General features: G+C 38.7%; 1 protein-coding gene across 6 annotated transcripts in view; it reads left to right on the top strand.

Moving 5' to 3' along the window:
* Window positions 1-15,612, top strand: part of NKAIN2 (sodium/potassium transporting ATPase interacting 2) — a 534,629-nt gene extending 519,017 nt beyond the window's left edge. For 2 of the 6 annotated variants that reach the window (XR_004417342.1, XR_004417341.1), the window contains 3 exons: window positions 6,743-6,824; window positions 10,645-10,911; window positions 11,987-15,612. Coding sequence is in view for 4 of the 6 variants with exons in the window: in XM_033054574.1 (XP_032910465.1) it covers window positions 6,743-6,824; window positions 11,987-11,996 (92 nt within the window). In the remaining 2 variants the exon portion in view is untranslated. Of the gene's footprint in view, window positions 1-6,742; window positions 6,829-10,644; window positions 10,912-11,986 lie in introns of those variants that run through there. The other 4 variants (XM_033054574.1, XM_033054572.1, XM_042779094.1 and 1 more) reach the window with 2 other exon arrangements.
* Window positions 15,613-23,923: the final 8,311 nt, after the last annotated feature.

The raw sequence follows: 23,923 nt of genomic DNA, 5'->3' as shown, positions 1-23,923 counted from the left end.
AGTAAACAGGAAAGTAAGGGCATGGGCAACCTAATTATTGTCAACAGAGCAAAGGAGTGCTTTAGGGGAAAGAATGAGATAACTGTTTGTAAAGACATTCTTACAAGGAGAGACAAATGTTTGGAAATTTGACAAATGTGGAGGTCAAACTGGTGTCATGGGGGCAGAATTTAGCTTTTAGCCCTGAAAGGAGGAGAGATTGATGTCAAATCTCTACAAAAGGCTTTAAATGTAATAAAATTTAGTTTATACTTGATGTAATATAGAAGGTTAAGTCAGTTGAAGGATAAAGAGAAAAGTAACCTAGACAAAAAAGTAAGTCCTTCAGCTTAAGTCCACATTTGGTGAGTTCAAAAATAAAAAAGAAAAATTGTCATATATGACACTGAGAGCCCTGAGTAAACATTACAGCTGTGTCAACAGGTAGAAGAGTCTTCTTCTTCACTATGCAAAAATAATCTTCAGAAATTAAATCCTGTGCAGCTCACACCAAAGTTGACACCAAACTTTTATCCTCGAGTGATAGACAGATTTGAAGACCCAAGTTCACAATGAAAAACAGCAGAGAAGGTTAGGAAGGAGCAGCTAAGAGTTCTGGCTTTAGCCATGCAGAACTGGAACTGATGTTTAATTATCCATGGGTAAATATCACAGAGAGAAACTGAGATATAAATTTGTATAGGAGGAGAAGAGTAATCTGTGACACCTCAGAGCACTGATAACAGCAGAATTTGTGTTTGTGAGTGCAATTACCCAGGCCAGGAGGAGGAGGAAAATAAAATGCAGAGGCTACTGCTTATTGGACCCAGGGACATGATGGAGAGACAACTCCCAAGAAAGGACATGGACGATGAGAGGAGGAAGATGAGCACCAGCAGAAGAGACAAAGGAGACCAGCAAGGCAAAAGTTTCAGGAAAAAGACCAACAAGTGCATGGAAGGTGTCTGGATGGCCACACAGAGAACAGTATGGGCCTAAATTTGAATAGGAAGAGGTGATCTGTCTGAGGTTCCAGCTGCATACAAAGGACAAAATACAAGATGGAAGAAAATGTTCTAAAGAAGTTGAGAAAAGTAGCTCCAGAAACTTCTTGAAATCATCAAGGGGGGTTTGAGGGGGGAGACTGGGACAAGCAGGGATAAGGATGGAGTTCCTTTTTCTTTTTGTTTTTTGATTAAAAATATTTACATGTATTTTTGGGGGGAAGGAAATGCAAAAAAATAAAAAAGATATCAAGAGTGTCACTGGGACAAGCAGAAGTTTTATGGAACAAAATTCTTATTACTGTAGTAAGAGAGAAGGGGAAATTAATAGTAAAAGGAGTGAAAAAGGCTGTCAAGCTGAAGAAAGGAGTGCTACTTTATCAGTTTGCACAAAAAATGGGGCAGTTGATATGCAGAGAAATGAAGGTGAGAGGAGTGAAGCAGATGAGGAAATGGTGGAGGTCTCTGGGATAGAGCTAATAGAGCTAATTCATATGGGAGATGAAGTGAGGGAAAAGAGAGGAATCAGTAGAGAAGTCACCCTTAATACAGCATTACTACCAAAGACATTTTCAGTTTTAAAGAAGGAGCCATGGGCAGGAAACGGATGTGATGATGAAGACAGGTTTGAGTGCTCATAGTAGGTTCACCACAGTGAGAGGCAGATCCTCATGCACAAGGTGAGAGCTAAGATAATCAGACAAACAAACAATGGTAGCAAAAGAACTGAGAGGGTTTGAAAGCAGTCAGAATGTCATCTGTACTGCAAGTCCCAGGTTGTCCAAGCTGGGTATTCTTTAATCTTTCCCTTTCCTTTTGTCTGCAGATAAAGCCATTCACCCCCATCCCCCTTCTTAAACTCTATATCTTTCCATATATAGTCTGCATTGGCTTTTGCATGCCTACTAAAATGCAAGGAAATTCAAAGTGTCAGTCACCTTTCTGTGAACATATGCCCTAAGTGATTCTTTGGGTTGGATTCCTTCATAGAAACCACTGGAGTTATCAACACATTTATTGGAGGACCTGGGTCTTTGTGCTTCTTTATTTATATCTTACAGAGGAAAATTTCTCTAAGTAGATTAGTGCCTAGTTTTCTGGTTTCTTTGAAGAATCTTTCTTTTTGCTGCCTATAGGAAGATGTTCCTTTCGTTCTATACTCAATGCTTTCTCATTGTCCATCTGTCAATTTCAACAGCTTTAATTTTTCTCTCTGGGAACTTTCTTCCATATCAAATCCATGTTAGTGGGGTCTTTTTTGTACATTGCATTTAATGGTCTTTTTGTATGCCACAGATTTCCAGAAATGAAAAATGAGAACCCCATTTATGCCTCTCATCCCATCCTGATGTACAGCAGAAACAGTGGGGACTCTGACTGTAAGCAGAGGCTGAAACTTCACATTCCTGAGGGTGCTTATTGATAGAAAATATGTCCCTACTTTGAGCCATATGTCCTGTTACACTTGTAATAGTCATATGTCTGACAAGACCCTTTAGAAAAGCAAATGAAGAAAATAATCTGAATTTTTTTTAACACATTTTACAAATAAGTACCACTGCTATCATCCTATTTGAGTCCAACTAGGAAAATAAAAAATTCAGCATACAGTATTTCAAAGGTGGGTTTGCATGGCCAGGTTTCATTGGAGCAGAGGAAGCATGTGAGGACCCCCCTCCCCCTGAGGAAGAGGGAACAGCAGAGACGTGATGAACTGACCACAACCCCCATTCCTTATTCCTTTATGTCACTGGAGTGGAGAAGGCAGAGAATCAGGAGTTGAGCCTGGGAAGAAGGTTTAATATCTGGCTCTATTTCTCATTATCCTGCTCTTCTTTGGTAATAATTCAAGACTATTTTGCCTGTGATGGTAATTGCTGAGTGATCTCTCTCTGTCTCTGCCTGGACCCATGAACCTTTTGTTGTTTTTTCTCTCTCCTCTTCAGCTGAGGAGGGGAGCAACAGAGTGGCTTTGGTGGACAACTGGTGTTCATCCAGGGTCAACCCACCACAAAAGGAATGGGATTATGTTTGTATGTTCATGTGTGCTTTTACTAAAGTGAAGCACAACATGAGCCTCTTGTCGTAACAGTGACATGTAAGATGAATGTAAGCTAGAATAGTCAGAGAAGTGATTGATGTACGAGGCTAAGGATGGAAGTCTCTCTACTGACCCAGCTAATGAGCCTCGTTTTATTCATCTGATGTTATGGCTACCAGGAATGTATCAGTTGTACAACATTTTAGTGACCTTTCAGGCACAGCCAGGATAAAATGCCCGTAGGAAGGGCAACCTGCTGCATGCTTTAAGAAACTAGCTCAGAGTCCACAGGGAGCTTTTAGTGCAGTCTGGACACCACAGGGTTTGCAGAGCTGAGAAGCAGCCACCATGAAGAAACCTTGCTACAAACAAATTGATGAAATCCTTTTGTATTGGACCTCACTTTCTATTACCTTCTTTCACCTACCTTGCAAAGCTTGTTGGTGCCTGTGAGAAGCCATTGTACCTCTCCAGTGAGTTCATGGTAGTGCTCTGCCCTGCCATCATTTGCTCACACACATGGGAGCTTCTATAGTGAGCTGAACACAGAAATGTCTCTATGACCTTGCTTTGTTTGTCACTTGGCAATCTGGCTTATTAACACTCTGTGCTTGCTCTGTACAGCAGGGCAAAGCCACAAAGAGATATTCAGCATGAATCTTTCCCACATGCTCACAGAAAATCATTTTGCTCAAAGAAATCCTTTTCTTAACACATTGGTTTAGCTTCCTGAAAAAAACCTTGAAGCCAACCTTTTGCCCCACTTCTGCAAAGCAGAGCATCTACGCCTGCAGCCTACTAATAATGTTGCCTGAAAAAATAGTTCGAGTAAAGTACAAAAGAAATGCAAAGCTGGACAAATGAGTATAAGCAATATCCCTAAAGTGGCATGGGTTGACAACAGTGAGGCACTTGATCCAACACAGGTATTTTCTGACTTGTGTTGTCAGGGTTCAAGAGTAACAAAAAGAAAAGAAAAGAAAATTGGGCAAGCAAACAACAAACCATACCTGCAACAGACATACATCCCTTCTTTTTTCTGCAATCCTTGTATTTGAACTGGGGACGGGATCCTCCCATCCTAGCCCTTCATTAAAAAATATCCTTCATATCCTGCCTATAAACTTAGAATATTCCCAAAGACATGATCACATTTTGATAAAGGTATTCTGATGGTTACAGGCATTGATTAAGTAGAAAGCAACAAAATGGCATTTGTCTTGATCTTAGCAAGATTTTGACACTCTAAAAGGTTTGTAAGAAGTTCAGGGAAGTACTGTCCCCATGCAGTCAGCATAGATTGAGCGCAGAATTTTTTAAAACTCTATTTGAAATGTAGTTACAAAGCAGATGGTACATTTCAGATGGGATCCCAGTGGGACCTCAGCTAGGGAAATAATTATTCATTATTTTTATTAACAACAATGAGGATAGAAGAGAGAACAAATGTAAACATTTAAGATTAAACTAGATTGGGAAGGGTACAAGCACTTGTGAAGATAAGATTAAAAGTCAAAATAATCTTGAGAAGTGGCTTGAAATCAAGAAGGTGAAATTCAGTACAGGAAAGTGCAAAAGAACTCCTGTGGGGAAGAATCAATCATCTTCAAATAAAATATGGGCTTCTTGGCTAGGCTACAGTTAGTGTCAAAACAAAAAATAAATAGCTGATTATTAAATGTTTGTAGTATGCTGTTGAAAAAATAAAAAATTGGAAACCAAACTCAAATGACACAAAAGAAGAACAACAAAAACAATAGAAAAACACCCAACCAAACATACAAAACCCGAAAACTTACTGAATTATTTCAGGTAATGCACAAAAGATTGTATGAAGTTGTCCCAGTTAGTCCTGATCTGTGCACCCCAGTGCAAGAAAAACATAAGTAAACTGAGGAAGGATCTTCAGGTTTCAAAATGTAGAGGCTTGGAAAATATGAGCTCTGAGAAAAATCTGAAATAACTAGGTTTACATAAACCTGAAAACAATGGATAGCATGAAATACTTTTTATAAAGGCTTAAAAACAGCTATAAGAGGAAAAAAAAATGGTTCATTTTTCTTCATATCCATAGGGAGAAAAGGCCAAAATGTAGATAAGTAGTTAATTTCCAGGAAAATATGTTTAAATTAGACATTAGGAAAATAGGCACAGGGAAAAGCAACACAGAGAGGCTATAGAACCTCCTTCATTAGAGGTGTCAGGGATTTATTTAGTAACACATCTTTCTGGGATAGGAATACACATAATGCTGCTACAGAGCACAGAGTTGGCTAAATTATTTCTTCAGGAGCCATTCTTGCCTGTAAAGAATGACTTGATGACGTATTCTACATAGTGTACACATACAATGGACACATACTGTACCCAGACAGTGTTTTGGTAGTTCTTTGCTTGCAGAGTAAATGGTGAATGGAGGGGTACAAGACTTCGATTTTTTTGGTAACATATCTGGACTGGGTGAAGCTGTATTGATTAGTGTGATTAAGTGTGGCACATTCTGAGGGGTACCTTAGTATTAAAACAACTTTATAAATGCAAGCATTAAGGAGCCTAACCACTGTGGAGGTTCTCAAACCACGTAAATTTACTTTTTTGTTCTTTGTGACTGTAACTGCATTTTAGATCCACAAAAAAAAAGTAGTTGTCTATCAAATAACCTTCCTTTTTTTCTTCTTCTTCTTATTTTTGCTTTTAATGTGCACAGAACCAGTCTGTCAGTAGCAGTGACCAGACGTGAAAAATGCACTTCCATACCTGAACTCTTTGGCCCTTTTCTATCAAAGTCCAATTCAGATCTGTGATGTAAGAGACAATATTTCAGGGACAAGAACTGCCCCCAAATAACCTCTATAAGCCAATAGTTGAGTCTTCTGGGACAAAAGAAGCAAAGAGCACCCTTTTACCTGTGCAAAGAAAGTGTTTTAGAGGAGAAATAGGGGTCTTGGGCTCAGATGAGATTGAATTTTCCTGGAAATTGTTTAAAACAAACACAAGAAGGACATCAGGAACTGGCAATTGTGTGAATTAATAAATAACTCCCACCCTACAACCTTCCTACAGACCTTCAGCACCTTGAGAGAAATGCAGGTTTCCTTACATCTGTGAAGTTTCATCTCTGAAGCTCAGACAAATTGTTCTAACTCTGTTCATGCATTTCAACCCAAATGTCAAAGCAGAGAATCAGAGAAACTTCTGTCTCTCAGACAGAGCTGGATCAATGTATTCCCTCCTCTACATCCTCTACTGAGCCATGGTATGACAGCAAGCCAGACACAGTAATCACAGTCAGAAGCAATGCATTCAAGCCAATAAATAAATGGTTTTCAGCATTTGTAATGTCTGAATAGCATGTTCTTTTGTATCAGTGAGGTTGTCTACTTGAAAAAAAAAGAGATGTGTGATTATTTCTGGTGGAAAGATGGCTGTTATAAACCCTTTACTGTTTTTATGTGGGTTTAAAATTGAATTGATTTTAAAAGTAAAGGGAAAAAAAAGGGGACTTAGCCTTCCCTTACTTTTTTACTGTTTCACTGGATCTTCCCAATTAGCTAATATTGACAGATTATCAATAATAATAATAATAATAATGATAATAAATATTAACATATTATTAGAGGGCCTATAAAAATAATCTGTGTGTTGGGTGGTTCTTGAATGACAGTGCCTATCAGTTCTGAAGAGGTGTTGCTAATGAAAGCAATTTCTCCCCTTTCAGTTGATTTCATAGGTGGATTTGACTCTTACGGCTATCAAGGTCCACAGAAGACATCTCATTTACAGCTACAGCCCATGTATATGTAAGTACTTAACTTCTAGGATATTCAGCAGAGTGGCAGCCTGATATTAAAGGATCATTAAGCTGAAAGATGGCATGACTTAGAAATTCAGAATAGGTAAAGCCTTTTTTGATGGACTGAATTCAGGTTGCACTTAAGTACCAATATTACTCTTGTGTTGAATTATAATGATTTCTTAGGGCAGGATATCATCTGTCACAGTTGTTCAAACAGCATCCAGCTCTCACCTGATTTTTCCCTGTTTTCATTCAAGCAGGTTCCACTCAGAGACACTGACAATTTGGTGTAGAAAAAGCACTATGTATATGACAAACTTTGGTTGGGAAAATAAAGTGGATTTTTATTAATTTTTATCAAAAGTTCAGCAACTTGCTAATTTAGTGGGTGAATTTATCATTTGTCTTACCAGAGCATCTGTTCACCAAGGCACCTCTGTACCTCATTTCCCATTTCCACATTTTAAAAAGCCAAAACAAATGAAACAACATATGGCTTTTTAAACTAGTTTGAATAGGAGACAGTATTTTACCTAACTATTGAGTGACAACTCCATCTTAGAGGGAAGTCTGATATATCTAGGAATTAAATGAGTAACCAAATCTCAGCTCATACACACAACTGGAATATATTCATACTGGAGCTGACACACCACCATAGACCAGCCCAGGAATAATTGTGTCCAAATATTCTTGTACTGATGTCAATTGAAATTCAGAACAGTCCTGACTGCCAAGATAAATCTTACCTCACTGCTGCAGCCTTTTGAAATATTTTTATTTACCATCAATGCCCTACACAGTAAAAACACAGCACCAAACAGCGCATAAAGGGGCAACAGTTACATTTTTTTTCCTTTGTTTCTGTTCTGAACATTTCTTTTGAGAAAAAGTTCAAGCAAACAGCAGCCATGCCGACATACAATTCCACTCACCTTTGAATGCAATTTCCTTTCTTTTGATTAGTGGAAGCAAGTCTGCTAATGGATTAGTCTTTTTGCATGGAATCGTGCATTTGTCCCTTTATTAGTAGTACAATCTGTTCTGTGGTGGTGTTGGAACTGGGCCCTTCAGGAGCTTTGCTAGGAGATTTTTAATAATCTCAAATTACAATAGCGCATATCTCTAATGCTGTCTTAACTTCAGCTTCCCATCTGTCTGTGCTCAAGTAAATATTTTTCACCTGCACTTTTGGCACAGTGCTGCGCATTTTGAAAATGTTATTTCCTTCATAGTATTATATGAGGTACATAGGTACTTAGAACAATTCTAATCCTATCTCTTTCTCAGTATACCATAGCTTGTCATCAACATATGGAGCCCTCTAGCTATTATCCCATTCTCTTTATGCTCTTGGTGTTTCTTCCAGAACAGCAGATTGCATTTATTGTGCATCTTCATACTGACTGGAAAGAAAGCTAGACCTGTGAAAAAAGGAGAAAGCAATGTTTTTAGCTTTTAAGATAAAGAGATAGATGATTAATCCATGTAAACTGTGTTCTCTCTTATTTCAATGCTGCATGCTCACTGGTGATTTAGCTGTCTTAGCTGAGAGACAGAAATCAGAATGTGAGTTGACATTTTGTCCAATCAACCCACAAAAGTATTGCCATGTCCCAGCTGCAGTCAAACAAAGACACTTCATGTTTCCCTCTGACTGTATAGCGTTTGACAGGGTTCTCTAGTATTGTTGCAATCTGTCCTTAAGAGACTTTTACAGCATTTAGTAATACCTTTCTTTATTTACAGCTGAGGCACACCAGGAACACATGCATATGTATTCACATTGCAGTTGCTCTGTAAATGTAGGCAGTCCATTAGGTAGTAGAGTGACAAATTTGAATGTCAAGTTAATCAAGTCAAGGTTTGATCTGCTTATTGCACTATTTACAACAATATTATGTATTAGAAATCAAAACATGCTGATATGATAACAGCAGGCCATGCTTGGTATTTTGAAGCTTTATTTGTTGCGAGGAAAGGTTTATTTCCCTGCAGAGTTTGTTCACCAAATATCACCAATGCAAGCCTTCATAGTATTGAAGGAAAGAAAGAAAGAAAAAACACAGCACGGCTTTATGTCATTATCTGGCCATTATCATCTCGTTTACAATGTTCAACACCTCTACAGTATGTGTAATAGACAATAATTATTTAATATTGAGGAGAGGAGAGGAGAGGAGAGGAGAGGAGAGGAGAGGAGAGGAGAGGAGAGGAGAGGAGAGGAGAGGAGAGGAGAGGAGAGGAGAGGAGAGGAGAGGAGAGGAGAGGAGAGGAGAGGAGAGGAGAGGAGAGGAGAGGAGAGGAGAGGAGAGGAGAGGAGAGGAGAGGAGAGGAGAGGAGAGGAGAGGAGAGGAGAGGAGAGGAGAGGAGAGGAGAGGAGAGGAGAGGAGAGGAGAGGAGATGCTACTTTACAGTCATGCTTTCACCGCTGTCCAGGCCATAATCATGTCCATCCAGGATACAACTATACCCATATATATCTGTATTCATATAACTATTTCCATAACGCTATCTATTTCTATAAAATGTCTTTGAATCCATAGGCAACAGAAGATATATTAAGCATCATCCCATCTAATTCCTGCAAAAGATCAAGAAAATACAGAGATCACTTTTTGCCACCACTGCATCCTCTCCTATTCAGACTCACACTGGGCACATCTCATACAGAGCTCTGGCTTTATAAGAGAAATTGAACTGATGCCTTTAAATCATCTGATTGCTAACTATATGCAGAGGCACAACAGCAGTTCCTTCTCTATGCTGTGGTGTGCTGAGCATTCTGAAAAATGGAAGGAGAGCATATGGCCCCCTCTTTGAAGAGTTCACCAAAACAATATGAGCTTCTAACTGTTGTTCAGATTCTTTCAAAATACAAATTTCAACTTGGAGTTCAGTTATACAGAACAGAGAAGCCCGTACACGTTTACCAGATTGATTCCTATACAGAACTAATACAAATCTTAAAGACATACAGAATTTTATGTTTGGTCTCAGTCATTACCTGTGTACTGCTTGCTGATGTGAATTGATTTAGTGGATTGCAATGACAGTAACTTATGTCTTTGGAAGTCAGACAGTTTTTCATCCAAGTGATTTAAATCAATTTCAACTCCTTAATACATGCACTATTTAACTATAATTCTGAACGAATTCTGGGTTTTGTAATTGCTAACTGTTAAGACATACTGTTTTGTAACCAGTTTCTTCCTGTGTGGTAGAGTTAGGACTATTTTGTTAATGTGGAGGTTATGTTACACCGATTTACACGTGTAAATTATATTGATTTATTCAGGCTTCTCATACTTACATTTCTGTTGTGTCAGGACTATTTTATCTAAAGATTTATTACTTTTTATTTGTGATTTTCATCAATCAAGTTCTACTTTTAAGAACACTCTAATTCAGTTTAAAGACACATTGTCGCTTTTTGTGGTGTTTCGTCAGTTATGCAAAACTACCCTAAATGAACAGGATATCTACAGAAAAGAAAAATCTTGGCTTCTGAAAAAGAAATATTATCTTTAGGTAGTTAATTGAAGTCACTATCTCTGGCTACTGTTACCTTTAATATTCTAGAATTGTTAGATTCAGGCTCGCATTGAAGTTTTTTTCTCTAAGTTTTAGGCTTTGAATTCCAATCACAGTTTTCCTTATCACCTCTTCCAATTTCATATTTAATTTAAATCAGTTTACCTTTTAAAGTGAAAAATATATGCAATTTAAAACTACGTTTTAAATAAAACACTGATGTTTTGGAGAAGAATTCTTATGGTGAAATTTCTCTACCTGTTATAAATGGGATTTTTTTATTATTTAAGTGCCAACAGTGTGCTCTATGCTGTACAAGCCAAGAAGCCTAGACAGTCCCTTCAAAATGAATACGCTTTTTGAACAGAACGGGACAGAACCGATGCTCATGTACCTCCTTGCAGTGTGGCCACAGCTGATGTACTCAAAAGCAGCTTCCTGGCATTCTGTGCCTGAGATGCCAGTGCTCATTTCCAGACCGTGGGAGAAGGACACAATAAGATGGCGGAAATCAATTGTCAAGACAAAATTTTCCTCTTGGGAGGTGACCGAGGAAGGTGACTAAACACCCCCTAACACTGATTCTGCTGCACATGAAAAAACACAGTTGTAGTTGTGGAACAAGACTGCACTGCATGATCACTGTTCTAAAAACAGTAGGAAGGAGGGAGGGGAGAGAGATCTTTCTTTATGTTCTTCACACTGAACTTGTTTGTTCGAGAAAAGAAGAAGTGAAGCAAAAAAACCCATGCATGTCTGATGCTGATGCCTAATGCACTGGAGAAATTGCTCAAAAGCAGTGCAGCCCCTGAAATGAAGCATGCTTTCCTCCTATTGTGAAGCCTGAGAATATTTGCAGTATCTGTACTCCCGTACACACACACACACACATATAGGCATTTGTCTAGATAATTGCACATATTGAAGGTGATACCTACTTCACCATTCACTTAAAGTACAAATGAAACACAAAAAAAGACACAAAAACTAGAGTATAACTACTATGACATTCAGCAAGTTCATGCAGTACAAATCTTCTGTGTAATTATCTCCTCGTGTTTTGGGATTCAGACACATTTAAATAAACTACCACCTAAGCTTTCACTATCAACAAACAACATCTTGTCCATTTTAGACCAAAAGCTGTAGTCACAAAACATGGGTTTGGGACAACACTGTTAAGGTGGCCAGGCTGTGGCACTTGCACAGGCTCTCTGCTTTGTGAGTCAGCCATGGGCAGCTTTCCTCTGCACCTGCAATTCAGCCCTTCTGTCCTCATACAGCGTCACTTCTCGGTTTTTACAAAGACAGCTACATATCTGATGGCTTATATAAATCAGGTCATGTTCCAGTTGACCCATGGACATACAGTTAAGATTATAATTAAATATAACTCTTGCCTAAGATTGTTTAGAAAACCTGTGCTGACTTCTCTGACAATGTTCCAGAGAGAGCCAAGCAGTTACTTGAGTAAACACTTTGTCTTTCTGTCCTCTTTATCCCGTGTGTACCTGAACTGTTACTGATTTGTGGATTACACTTGCTTGCAAAAGGGCACCAGAGCAGCAGGGCAGGGATCAGATAAGTATATGGTGGATTATAAGTATTGTTCTTTCTCTGTCTTTCTTCTAGGTCAAAGTAAGCATGGGGACTACTCAAGGTGGGCTGGAGGACCTTTCAAAAAATCTCTTTCAGGATGGACTCCTGGTTCTTCAAAAATAAAAGAAATCCAACTGTTGTGCTACAAATAGTGTATAAAAGCTGATTGAACAGTGAGACAGAAAACAGCAGAGGCCTTCAGCCTCTCTTTCTAACAGGCACTAAAGGAGATGCCCCAGACCCCCTCCTTGGACGTCCTGCCTCGCAGCACCAGAGGGACACAGCAGAGGCATCGGTGCCACCTTCTGTCCTTTTCTTTCCCCCGCCACCGCCAGCACAGCCCATCTGGATTAGGACATGAACCCAGCCCAGGCAGTGCTGTGGGAGCCTCCTCCACTCTCCAGGCTGTGCTGAGTCTCCTCAGTCCAAACAACACTGAAACACCAGGATGACCTTGCAGCAGAAGTCAATAGACAGCGCATTGTTTGCCCTGAAGGCTGTACAGTTCATACTTGCCTTAACCCAACTGCATTGCACATTAGAGAAACTACGTGCAAGCTTTCTGAAGTTAACATGCTGCTGTTAATTCTGAACGATTTCTAAGTCAGTGGTTTTCTTCTGTTTGGTTTTGCTTTGTTTTCATGTCAGGGAATAAGGCTCTGTTGCTCCATGGCTCCAGAGCAGCCAAGTAGAAAACTGCCAGCTGTCTGATAAGTGCTTTACTTTTGGGGCTCCACAGTGGTCAAGAAACAGTTTATAATGATTAAAAAGAAAAATGAATGAATAAATAAATAAATGAGACCTTTTGGGGGTCAGGGTGGGGAAAGGGGTAACAGAAACTAATAATTGAACCTACTGGAAATAAGCAGCAGAAACAGTGCTTCTTAATCCCGCTGGTTTTATTTATCGCACTGTAGGTGCTTTTATAGCTGTCTCTAAACATCTTTTACTAACTACAGACACATCTGCAGATTTCTATGAACGAAGGCCAACTGAATATGTACTAGCTACGTTTACTCTTTTATATCTTATTTCAACTGAAAATTCTCTGTAAGTGAACTTTTTTTTCTAATTGCACCATAAGGGATCCACATATTTTATTTTTCAATTTTGGTTGGAGAGGGCAGGGAGGGACTAGTTGAGTTGAAGAAATACTGAAGACCTTTTTGTGGTATATTTGGGGGATCTGTTGTGTGTTAGAACGTGTATTTTATCTTCCTGTATTATTGTGGCTGAAAAAAAAAACTGTGCTGTTACGTAGTTGGCAACAAGATGCCTTTGGGAATTTTGCTAGTAGGTCAATGTGTATATGAAATACTCTGAACTCCTAGGAACATATGTTTTATTCTATATCTGATCTGTATTTTCAAGAACGTAGATGGCTTTCACTAGGAAAACCCAATATTTTGCTCAGGTTTTTCAGGAACTTGGATTGTCATTGTTTCTTTGCTCAGACCTTGCATAGACAAACGCACGCACCTACCACACCTGAGGTGACCACGTAGCTTTTGAGGGCAAGAGGGAAGGTCAGCACTTGGAAATGCTCGAGGCACCACCGAGCAGCTCCCTTTTCCCTGCTGGCCGAGCCCTTGCTCCAAAGGCCTGTGCGCTCACACCACTCACCCATCCCTGTACGAGCCAGTGCCCTTTGCTATGTCTGCATGGATGTACAGCGTCACAAGCAGCAACTCTGGACAATGACAGAGGAACAGGCATTCACCAGTGAACACAAGATACAGGACATGTTCAGGATCTATACCTACATGGATTCAGTGAGATTTATATAGATATAGATAGATATATATATGTAAGTGTGTGAATGTGTGTGTATGTCTATGTATATAAAATACACAGGACTAACTATTGTTGGGGGCTGCATCACCCAGGAAGATTCTGATGCAGTGAACCGAGGGTTCCCGAATCAGATACAGCCGGGAATCTCATGCATGAAACATGAACGTCCCCTAGGCCTGATCCTGTAAAGCATTCATTGCTGGTTTGGATCTCAAATTTAAATTTTCATACTTGGGTACCTGAAAATCTGAGTTCCTACTGGATAGAGCTGCTTTTCACCCCCTGGAAACTCCATGCAACTTCCAAGTGACAGGCTGAAATTTCCCATAACTTGAAAAATTTAAACAGTTTCTACTTTTATGTAGTATTAAATATAGCAGATGTATAGTATTAAACACGATGAAGAGGTTTAAATGGGATGAAAATGTCATAACAGGTTTTTTTATCTTTCCCTGTATACCAGTTAATCAAAATGATATTTCTATAAAAATCATTTTTTAACATGAAAAGAAACCAGTATAGGCACCTAAGCAGCAATCCAATTTTCAGGAGATAATTTTTCATACCTTTCAGTGATTTCCCAAGGAACAGCGGCTACTGGTAGTTAGCAATTTTAGAAGTCAGACAATTTAATGAAGTGTCTACACGTAGGTTATAGGCCTGATTTTAATTTAGAAAATTTTGGCCTTAATTTCTCTGTGTCTTAGTCTTCCCAACTATAATACGGGAATAATATGTGCCTCACAGGCTTTTTGTGAGGTCTGAATTGTTAATGTTTGTAAAATGCTTAGGAAATAGGAAGCACATCTAACTACTATGGATTGCAATAGAAATGTGTATTCATATATTACATATAGAGTAGATACACACACTCACATACACACAGTATATATATATATGTATATATATATATACACATACATACATACCTATATGAAGTTGGTATTCATAACCCTGCTTAAGTTGCAGTTAGAGCACCACCATTAAAAAAATTAGGACTGTTGACTATTCAACTAAACGATTAGTGGACAGATCTCTTCTGGAAGCAGTTTAGAGCACAGCAATGTGAGAATATCTGGATGGCATTTTTGATTTGTACAGCTGTATCCTCCTCAAAATCCAGTAAAGAATGTTATTTTTCTAGGCTGGGCTTTTGTTATAAACTAAAATATTCAGAAGGCAAGAAGTACAATCCAAATGTGTCTTTTTTTTTTTTTTCTTTTCCTTTTGACATTTGTTAATTCTGAATGTATTTTTAACAAAAGTGATTTTTTTGACTTACTAGTGTAATTTGCATTTTAAAAAAATAAATGGAAAAAATATAGGTTTCCAAGCTATTCATGGCCCCCTGCTGCTATTCAGAACTTACAGGAAACTCAGAATTACTCTTCCCAACTGAGCAACAATGCAGGATAAAGAATCCTATTACATTTACATGATGACAATCCCATTCTGTGCAGTGCATGGATGTGACAGCACTGAATAGAAATTGCTGGGTCATGACACCATTTTAGCGCTGTCATATGTACCAGGTATTTTCATTATCACTGACACAAAAAGGTTTCCTTTACAAGACTGACTGCAACAGACTCTACTTAGAAAACAGGGCTGGTTTTGCCCACTCATCAGGAAATTTAAGCCCATGATAGGTATAGAGTTGCCAACAGTGTTAAGTATTGCAAAAATAATATTTGTTAAGAAGGAGCTATGTAACATGAATATTTCCTCTGCATTCATTTTTTTATATGCTATTTATTGTCCCTGCACTGAAATGATGGAATCCTGTCTTAGGCAAAATGCTTACAGAGCTCACATATATTGACAGCTTGCCTGAGGGCATTTAATAAAGGTGGAGCAGAATGATACTCATTTTGAGATACTCGGTCATGCTCTCTTAGGATGATTCCTTAGGAAGAGAGTTCTTTCATTAGGATTTTTCAGGTCTTCATAATACTGTGATACTTTTCAGACAGGTAAGGAGAAATGGTTTGTGCTCCACTTGCTTAATTTAAGTACTTCTAGAAATACTCCACTGCTGCACAGCATTTTGACAAAGTCCGGCACAGTCGTGTATTGATCACTGGATGTCTCCAGGTAGGAATGGCCATTAACTCAGTGACTGAAGGCTTTCATCACTTGCACTCTCACCTTCCATTTGAGCAGTATTTGATAGCAGTTGAAGCAAAACTCCACACACCATTAATCACTCCAGCTTGTAATATTTTCATTTCCACTCCTCTGTTTTATTTTTAAATGCAAATACTAATACTTTTTTTTCACAAAGATGGAAAGCCCCATGAATAGTTTATGTGTATGTATTGCTTGCTCACTGTCTACGATGAGCAGCTGAGATGAGAGCAGTGAACTTCTTGAGTTTGTTTTCTAGCTATTCTGAATCTGGGTTCTTCCCAGTACATGTGGATTGACAGCAGACACTAAAGGTAAGCCAGGTTTTGCTGAAGAACCAAGGCACAGCAATACTGCAGATAGCACTGCAGCATCCACCACTCCTTGGAGAAAGATGAAGAAAGTTGTTAAGCTAATTGGTCTGCTTCAAGCTATGTGCAGTATTAAATGCAATTACAATGCATAAAAGAAACTGTCCTTTAGACTGCAATTACTCATTCACACACAGAAGTAGCACAGCACAGAATCAATCGGTAAAAGAGATTTTCTTCCTGTAGTCACCAATATGCTTCATCTCCTGGCATGGATTGGAGAAATCAGCTCAGTTTGATCTCATGTCCTAAGCCCCTCTGTTCAGACCTTCAACAAGACAAGCAATTGCAGCTAGAATTGAGACTTTGGCATAGCTGAGTGGTTTAGGAAGATATTGTACCAAATGTGAAGTTCTAAGTAGCATCATACATACATTACTTGCACATCTCTCGATATGTACAAAAGAAGGGTCATTTAAAAATAGTTTTCCTTTATCTCTAAGAAACCTATTGAAATAGATTATGTATTTCACTAGCCTCTTTCAAATCCTGCCAAGATCACAAAAGACCTTTTTTGATTAAAAAAATCCAATAAAAACATCACCTTTTCTGCTCTCTGTTGAGTAGAAGAGTTACATCTTGGAACTTCCAAATGCCTTGGGATTATTATTTTGCATAGATAGGAGCACTGTGAAACCTGAGAATTAAAAAACAAATAATGCTTGTGGCCATCTCTGATTCAAAATTATATCTGTACAAAAGCCATGCTTCTATATCCACCAATGGAAAAGGGTTTTACTGCCATCTGGTACCTTGTCACTTTCCCAGCTTTGCCTTTGTCCTGATGGGAAAAAAAGTTATGGGGAGCTTAAGGTGAAAAAGCATGTTCATATTCAGCATGTGCTCTCCAACAGCCTCCAGTTCTGCCACACAGACATTTCATACCTAGTAATTTCTTTGTCTTTGTCACCATCTTCTTGTCCCGTTCTCACTGTCTTTTTTGCTGAACACAACCCCAAATACCCTCCCAAAATTACCTTTGTCACGTCCATTGTTTCCAAATCACATAAAAGTGGTGATGGCAGCCATAAAGGATAGTGTCACTGAGGATATGTGCAAAATGAGAAGAAGAGGAAGCACAAGGTTATATACATCCTCAAAAGACCCAGACAGGGAGACATTTAACAGAATGGTAAAGGCTGGCAGCATTACAGAAGCCATGAGACACAGCAAGCCCTGGTAGAAATCAATTTCACATGTGCAATTACATTTGCTGAAGCTATAGTTCACTGAGTACACAGAAAGTCATAAATATCCAGAGCTACAAAAGGTACAGGTGAATTAAAAGAAAATTAATAAAAAAATGTTTGTGAACACGTTTATTGGATTAGATTCACATTTCATTTTCTTCAAAAATTGTCTTAGGATTGTGTTTTTTCCCCTGGCAACATTTAGATTGTTGGTTTCTATGCATGCAGGTGAATATTTTGTTCCTGGGAGAGCATGTAAGTATGTACAATTGCTTTAATTTTCATGGGGTTCTTGGTATTTATGCATCTGTGTGCATTTGTGCTTAATGTTGGCTCCATTCACTCAGTTACACACATATGCACATATGTACACACCTGTTATGTGACTATATTTTATGTTGGAGATACATAACCTCACACAGTGTGTCTCCTTCTTCTCTTAGTTTTTCCTATTCCTCCTCTTGAGATATTTAAAATCCCAAGTGTTTCTTTTCTAGACAGGCATTTGACACACAAAAATTATTATTTCTGATAATTACTGAATGTACAAGCATGGCGCAATCTATGAACAGAGTAAATAAGACAGAGTCCTTTCTACATGGGGTTTATGTGATAAATAAAGTAAGTTAATGAGAACATTTCAATTAGGAAAAAAAGCAAAATATTATCTCGGTCTCACTCTGCTGTTAAATTTCAGTTAGCTGAAGATGTGGGTGACAAAAAAAAATCAGAAAAAGGAGAAGAGCAGTAAACTAGAACTTGGAGTACAGTTATAAGGTGATACGGTTATTTATAGCATTACATATAAGAATTAAGTAGAAGAATCAGCCAATTATATCTTACTAGGATATCCAGTTAATTTATGGTAGCTCTATATAGACATATCTTATCTTACATTTTAAAGGCATTTTAAAGAGTAGCTATGGAAGGAGATGATCATCAAAGGGACTGCATATTGATGTAATCACAAAAGGTTGATGGATTGATTCAATTAATCAGTGATTCATTTCTAAGAGTTCTGCAGGGATTTATTTACCAAACACTTACATTGTTTATTTTGCTCTCTGGAGGGTTTTTATACTGTCATTTTTCTTCATTATTCTTCTTGTTTCAATCATCAATTTCTGACAAATGTTTTCATGCTGATATGTGGCATGTTAGGCATGTAAATTGTCCACATTTACTGATTTAAAGCACTACACTCCAAACTTTCAGGATCTGAGAACTTTTGTTTATTTCCCTCAGCTCCTGAGAAACACTAGTCATCCATAATTAATATAAAAATGTGTTTTCCATTTAATCTTTGCTTTTAGTGTCTGCTCAACATAGCAAAGATGTAAGTTCTTGTGTAGCTTAACCTGCTTAAACTTTAGACAGAAACTTACTATGAAAAACATTTTGAATACTCTTGACACTAAATAACTGTTGCCTCTTTGGTTCTTCCTTATATTTTGTAGTTCAAATCCAGGAAAACAATGCAAGAATGTTTTAAGAAGGTCAGCAGTTTCACTGTGTTTTCTGTAAGTTTAGATAAGTTTTTACAAGAGCAATAAGTGATAGGACAAGGGGGAATGGCTTTAAAATTGAAAGAGGGCAGCTTAGGTTAGATATTAGGAAAAATGCTTTCCTTTGAGTCTGGTGAGGCACTGGAACAAGTTGCCTGAAGAAGTGATGAATTCCCCATTCCTGAAAGTGCTCAAGACCAAGTTGAGTGGTGAGTGAATTGGCACATATGGAAAACCAAAGGCAATTGCCAAACCACAGCTCAAATGCAGAGTGTATTTATTTCCTTTACCTCACTTACAGCGCTGAGCAGCAGAGACACACAAAGACAGGCTCCATCCTGCTTAGTTCATCCCAGCAGGTAGGAGCAATCTGGTCCAGTGAAAAATCTCCCTACCCATAGCAAGGGTTTTGGAACTGTATGATCTTTAAGGTCCCTTCAAACTCAAACCATTCCATAATTCTATGATTTTCTATATTAATACTGTATGTGCTTCAAAGTCAGTACATAGAAGTTGCTGAATTAGGTCACAGCACAGATTTCAAAATGGCAGATATTGGGCACAACAGAGGTCTGTGAAAGATGAAGAACTGGAACCAAAAAGAAAGCATTCTTTGAAAATACTGAATCTCATTTGGGCATATATCTCTATTTTAAACTATCAGGAACACTGAACAGCTAATTATTTTTTTTTAATTAACATATTCATTGTGTGTATACATGCAGCATGGGTGTGATTTGCAGGCATCTTCAGCAGTGGCCAAATTCTTTCTTCACTTTTAGGCAGTTAGGAACAATTTCTTAGGAAAAGTGAAAGATCACAGACACAATGACTAGAGCCCTGTCAGTCTGCATCATGTGACAGCCTTCCCCTGTGGATTCAGAAAATTCTACCCCTCCTATTAAACTTACTATAACAGGCAGATGGAGACAGACACCTCTCAGTGACAGCCAGTGACACACATAGAAACACAGGAGGTTCCCTCTGAACATCAGCAAACTCTCTCTTACTGTCAGAGTCACTAAGCACTGGCACAGATTGCCCAGGGAAGTTGTGGTGTCTCCATTCTTGGACACTGTCAAACCTGGACTGGACATGGTCCTGGGCAATGAGTAGGGTTGTTGGACTCAGTGATTGCCAGATGCACCTTCCAGCCTCAATCATTCTCTGATTCTGTCATTCACCTCTCATTCAAGCTACATTTTTTTTGCCATTGGAAATACTCCTAGCATCTCAAGAAGATGCAAAAATCTTCCTTGTTGGTCTGAGGTAATCTCAGAACTAACTTTTAGAGTGAAAATAACAGGTCTGCTTATTAAGAGAGGAAAAAAAAAAAACCATCCATTTCTAAAATGCATAATTTTTCCCTTATTTGAGTCTTCTATAGTTGGCCACTTGGATGAAATCCCAGTTCCATTAAGGTCAGTGGGAATCTTACTGTTTGTTTCAATGAGATTTCAAGATCTCACACTTTGTAATTAAGATGCCTGAATATTTGCTTTCTTTGAAAAACAAAAACCCCAACCATTATCCTCAATAATTTTAAATGCCCTACAAAAATTTAGATTTTTTTTGCCCCTTTTCACACTCAGCATTTGTGAAATACATGGTCTCGTGATATAAAAATTTTATCTGTACTCATTTGTGATGACCCATATAACCTGCTCATTGCCACATTTGTATCAGTAAAATCTTTCTATCACTCCCATTCCTCTGTGTATTTAATTTCATGTGAATGAATATCACCCAGAGGATTAACACCCTGGGAGGCTTTCTGCAAAGCATGAGTATTAGGAAGAAATCAAAAGACATTTGCATAGCTATTTGGTCAATGTTATAGTAAGAATCTGCTACATAACCTCTTTTCCCTTTATAAATACATGTTAAATATTAGTTGTAACCCAGAATTCTCAGTGTAAGTATTTCACATCCTTCTAGCCTCTTGCTCAGTTGCACAGACTTGATAAGATTTCCACTGAGCAAACTAATTCAGCAGCAGGGAAATTTTTGCACATAAACAGAAAGATAAAGCACCACCTCAAAAGACAGTCTAATAATATCGAGAGTTTCTAGAAATCCAATACTTGCCAAAGGCATTTCTCAGTCTGGAGTTTCTCCTGTGCAAAAATGCTTCTTGTTCATTAATTTACAGCCTGAAATGCAGTCCCTGACAAAACTCGGTCTGGGTGACACTCCCACCATGACAGTCACTGATATTCTGCTCTGTGAAAGGATATAGACGAGAAACTAGCACTGCTCCTTCAGGCCTTGAGCTTGTTTTTCTCACACCTGAGCACTTGAGACGGTTCACCCCCAACAGTCTCAGTTGTCATGGGCATGTTGAGTTATTGAGCTGAACCACTGATGAGTGCCAATTAAAATTAAGAACGGTCCCTATATCCTTAGTGGGAAAGCATCCAGTGCCCCAGTGGTGCTGAGACACCTGAGCATGGACAGATCTAGGCACAAATGGAGTAGAGAATCCTTCATGCAGGGGCAACCAGGAAGGGCAGCAACATCTATGTCCCTGCTCCCAGCTTCTGTCAGAGCCCCAAAACCTCCCACTCCCTCTGTTGGCTCCATCACCAGTAGCACCCAGAGCTGACCAATGGTATCATCCAAGAGGTCACATCCTGCTGGCACCACCAGGAAGAACAAGTTTGCATCTGTAAGAATCACTTCCAAAGTCTCTGTTTTAGCTCAGATCCTCTCTTTCTTTTAGGAGAAGAAGTCAGACTTTTGTCTGGCTACAACTTTTACATTTGATGTGGCAAAGCCCTGCCCTGCTTCACTTTGCACTTGCTAAAGAGCAAGTTCAATTACAGGAGGTAGTTTTGGCAAGCAGGGACAACACTCCAAATTTTTTGCATTAGGAAAGATATAGTTCAGGTGTACTTCTGAAAAATAAACTATAGGTGAAAAAAAGATAATTCACTGTTTGAACTTGAGCATATTCAAGCCTCATTTATGGATGTGAACACATCTTGAGTCATGTGCATAGTCATTACTTTTACAAATGCTTATTGATATAAATACATATTTTATTTATTATATTAAAATTGTTCATACCATTGGGGTACCTTTTACCCATATTACATGTAGAAAAATCAAAGGAAATACCAGGAAAATTGACATGAAAGTGTTCTACAACACCAGGATACTGTTAAGTTAACCATCAGGACCAATCTCCAAAACCACCCCCAAGCTCAGGCCTAAAAACCACTAACACTACAAAAAATGCTCCTCAGTCTAGGAAGTCATACAGTTATGGCCAGAAGCTTTGTTGATCTCAGATTGTTAAATTCTACTTAAATGTCTGGCTGGTCACTGTCCCAGATCATCTCCCATTCCTATCACCTTTGCTGTCATTTGCACTAAAAAGGGCCCCAGGTTTGTGAAATGCAAGTTCATAATTCAATTTTATTTGCTTTTCATCTGAAAGTCCATAAGAGAACCTGGAAAAAAAGACCAGATGGATTCCCAGAAGGACTTGCAGACATTTATGACAAATTTCTGTGGAGTTTGTGAGGAGAACCCTCAAATCAGACCCCCAGATTCACTGAAAGTCAGCAGATCTTAAATTCTTCTTGGGTATTTAGCTTCTTGGACCTTTTTGAATGGCTACTAATGTTTATTTTTATTTTCAAATTCCTCTGAAGTGGAACAAAAGGACCTTTGAAAATCAATGCTTTGTGATTAGACCCTGTGGACAGGTGCACTTTGCTCGTCAGGCTAAATCAATAATTTGATTCAGCCTTGAGTTTCAGGTCTCCACATGTGTTACACTCTCCTAATTTCCCTGTGATTTTTCACAGCTTTTATGAACAAAGAAATATAAACTTTATCCACATCTGCTCTGATACTGTTTGAGTTCCTGATATAACGGATGCATGTCAGTAATAACAAAAATAACTGATCTGTGAAAGCCCACGCTCTGTGACAGTTTGTACAATAATTTTTTTTACCTTCAAACTCCAACATTTCAGAATCCTTCCTCTTCCATCTGTCCTAAAAAGTGGGAAAGGCTTTTTGCTAGAAAATGTACTTTTTAAAGTACCTCTCTGGAGGAGAACATAACAAGTCTGCCTTAAGAAAAATGCTGTTAGTCCTTTCCGTGTGCCAGAATGGAAGCTGCTACTAATTATAACTAAGATCCTGTCAGTTATCTGAATTCACTGGCAATTCTCATAAGATCCTGAAGAAAGTGAGTAAACACATTAACAGGAATGTGCCAGCAGCAAGTCACCAAAATTCCCTTCCCAGCTCTCTAAAACCTACTGTGAGCTCACAGCAGCAGCAGCAGCTCTGTGCCACAGCCCACAGAACACCTGGGGCCAGTGCAGGCAGCCTGACCCAGGCTAGCAGCTGTATCCAAACAGGCACATCCATAGCAGAAGAGCAATGAAATAGCTGACAATCTTCTTGACGGGTCTGGAATAAACTGGAGATTTGGACAACAGTGGGGAAAATCTGTCACTCAGACTCTTTCACCTGAGGAGCTAAGGGGAAGAAAATCCCTTAAGTAAAAAAGGGTGTGCATTAAAATGTGACATCAGCCTCCCTGGTGGTTTGGGTGTACTGGGTTGTGCCATGTTCTTTGTTGAATACAGAAGAACAGAAGTCTTTCTGCTGAGATTCAATATGCTATTAATATTTCCATAGAGCCAAGTCTTCCCTAGGGACAATTCCTGCAACCCTGAGCACACAGGACATGTGCACAAACCAGAAAGGACTGCTTTTTGTGAAATAATAACCATCTTTGCTGCTGGGAACCTCTTGTACCTCTCTGGAAGTGTAAACAGCCCTTCACAGGAGCAACTGTAAAAAACATCCATCTGAAGACTTCTGCACTTGCTAAAGGAACACAAAGGTGGCTTAGGGAGAACAAGAACCTGATCCAATTCTCAGCAGGAGAGCAGGTTGAGTATCCTCCTTCTTCGGGGCTTTTTATTATTATTCATAAATAACAACAGGTGCAGTAGC

The sequence above is a fragment of the Catharus ustulatus genome, chromosome 3 (assembly GCF_009819885.2).
Source record: "Catharus ustulatus isolate bCatUst1 chromosome 3, bCatUst1.pri.v2, whole genome shotgun sequence".
In the NCBI taxonomy this organism is placed as follows: domain Eukaryota; kingdom Metazoa; phylum Chordata; class Aves; order Passeriformes; family Turdidae; genus Catharus; species Catharus ustulatus.
This window is presented reverse-complemented; position numbering and strand designations above follow the sequence as displayed.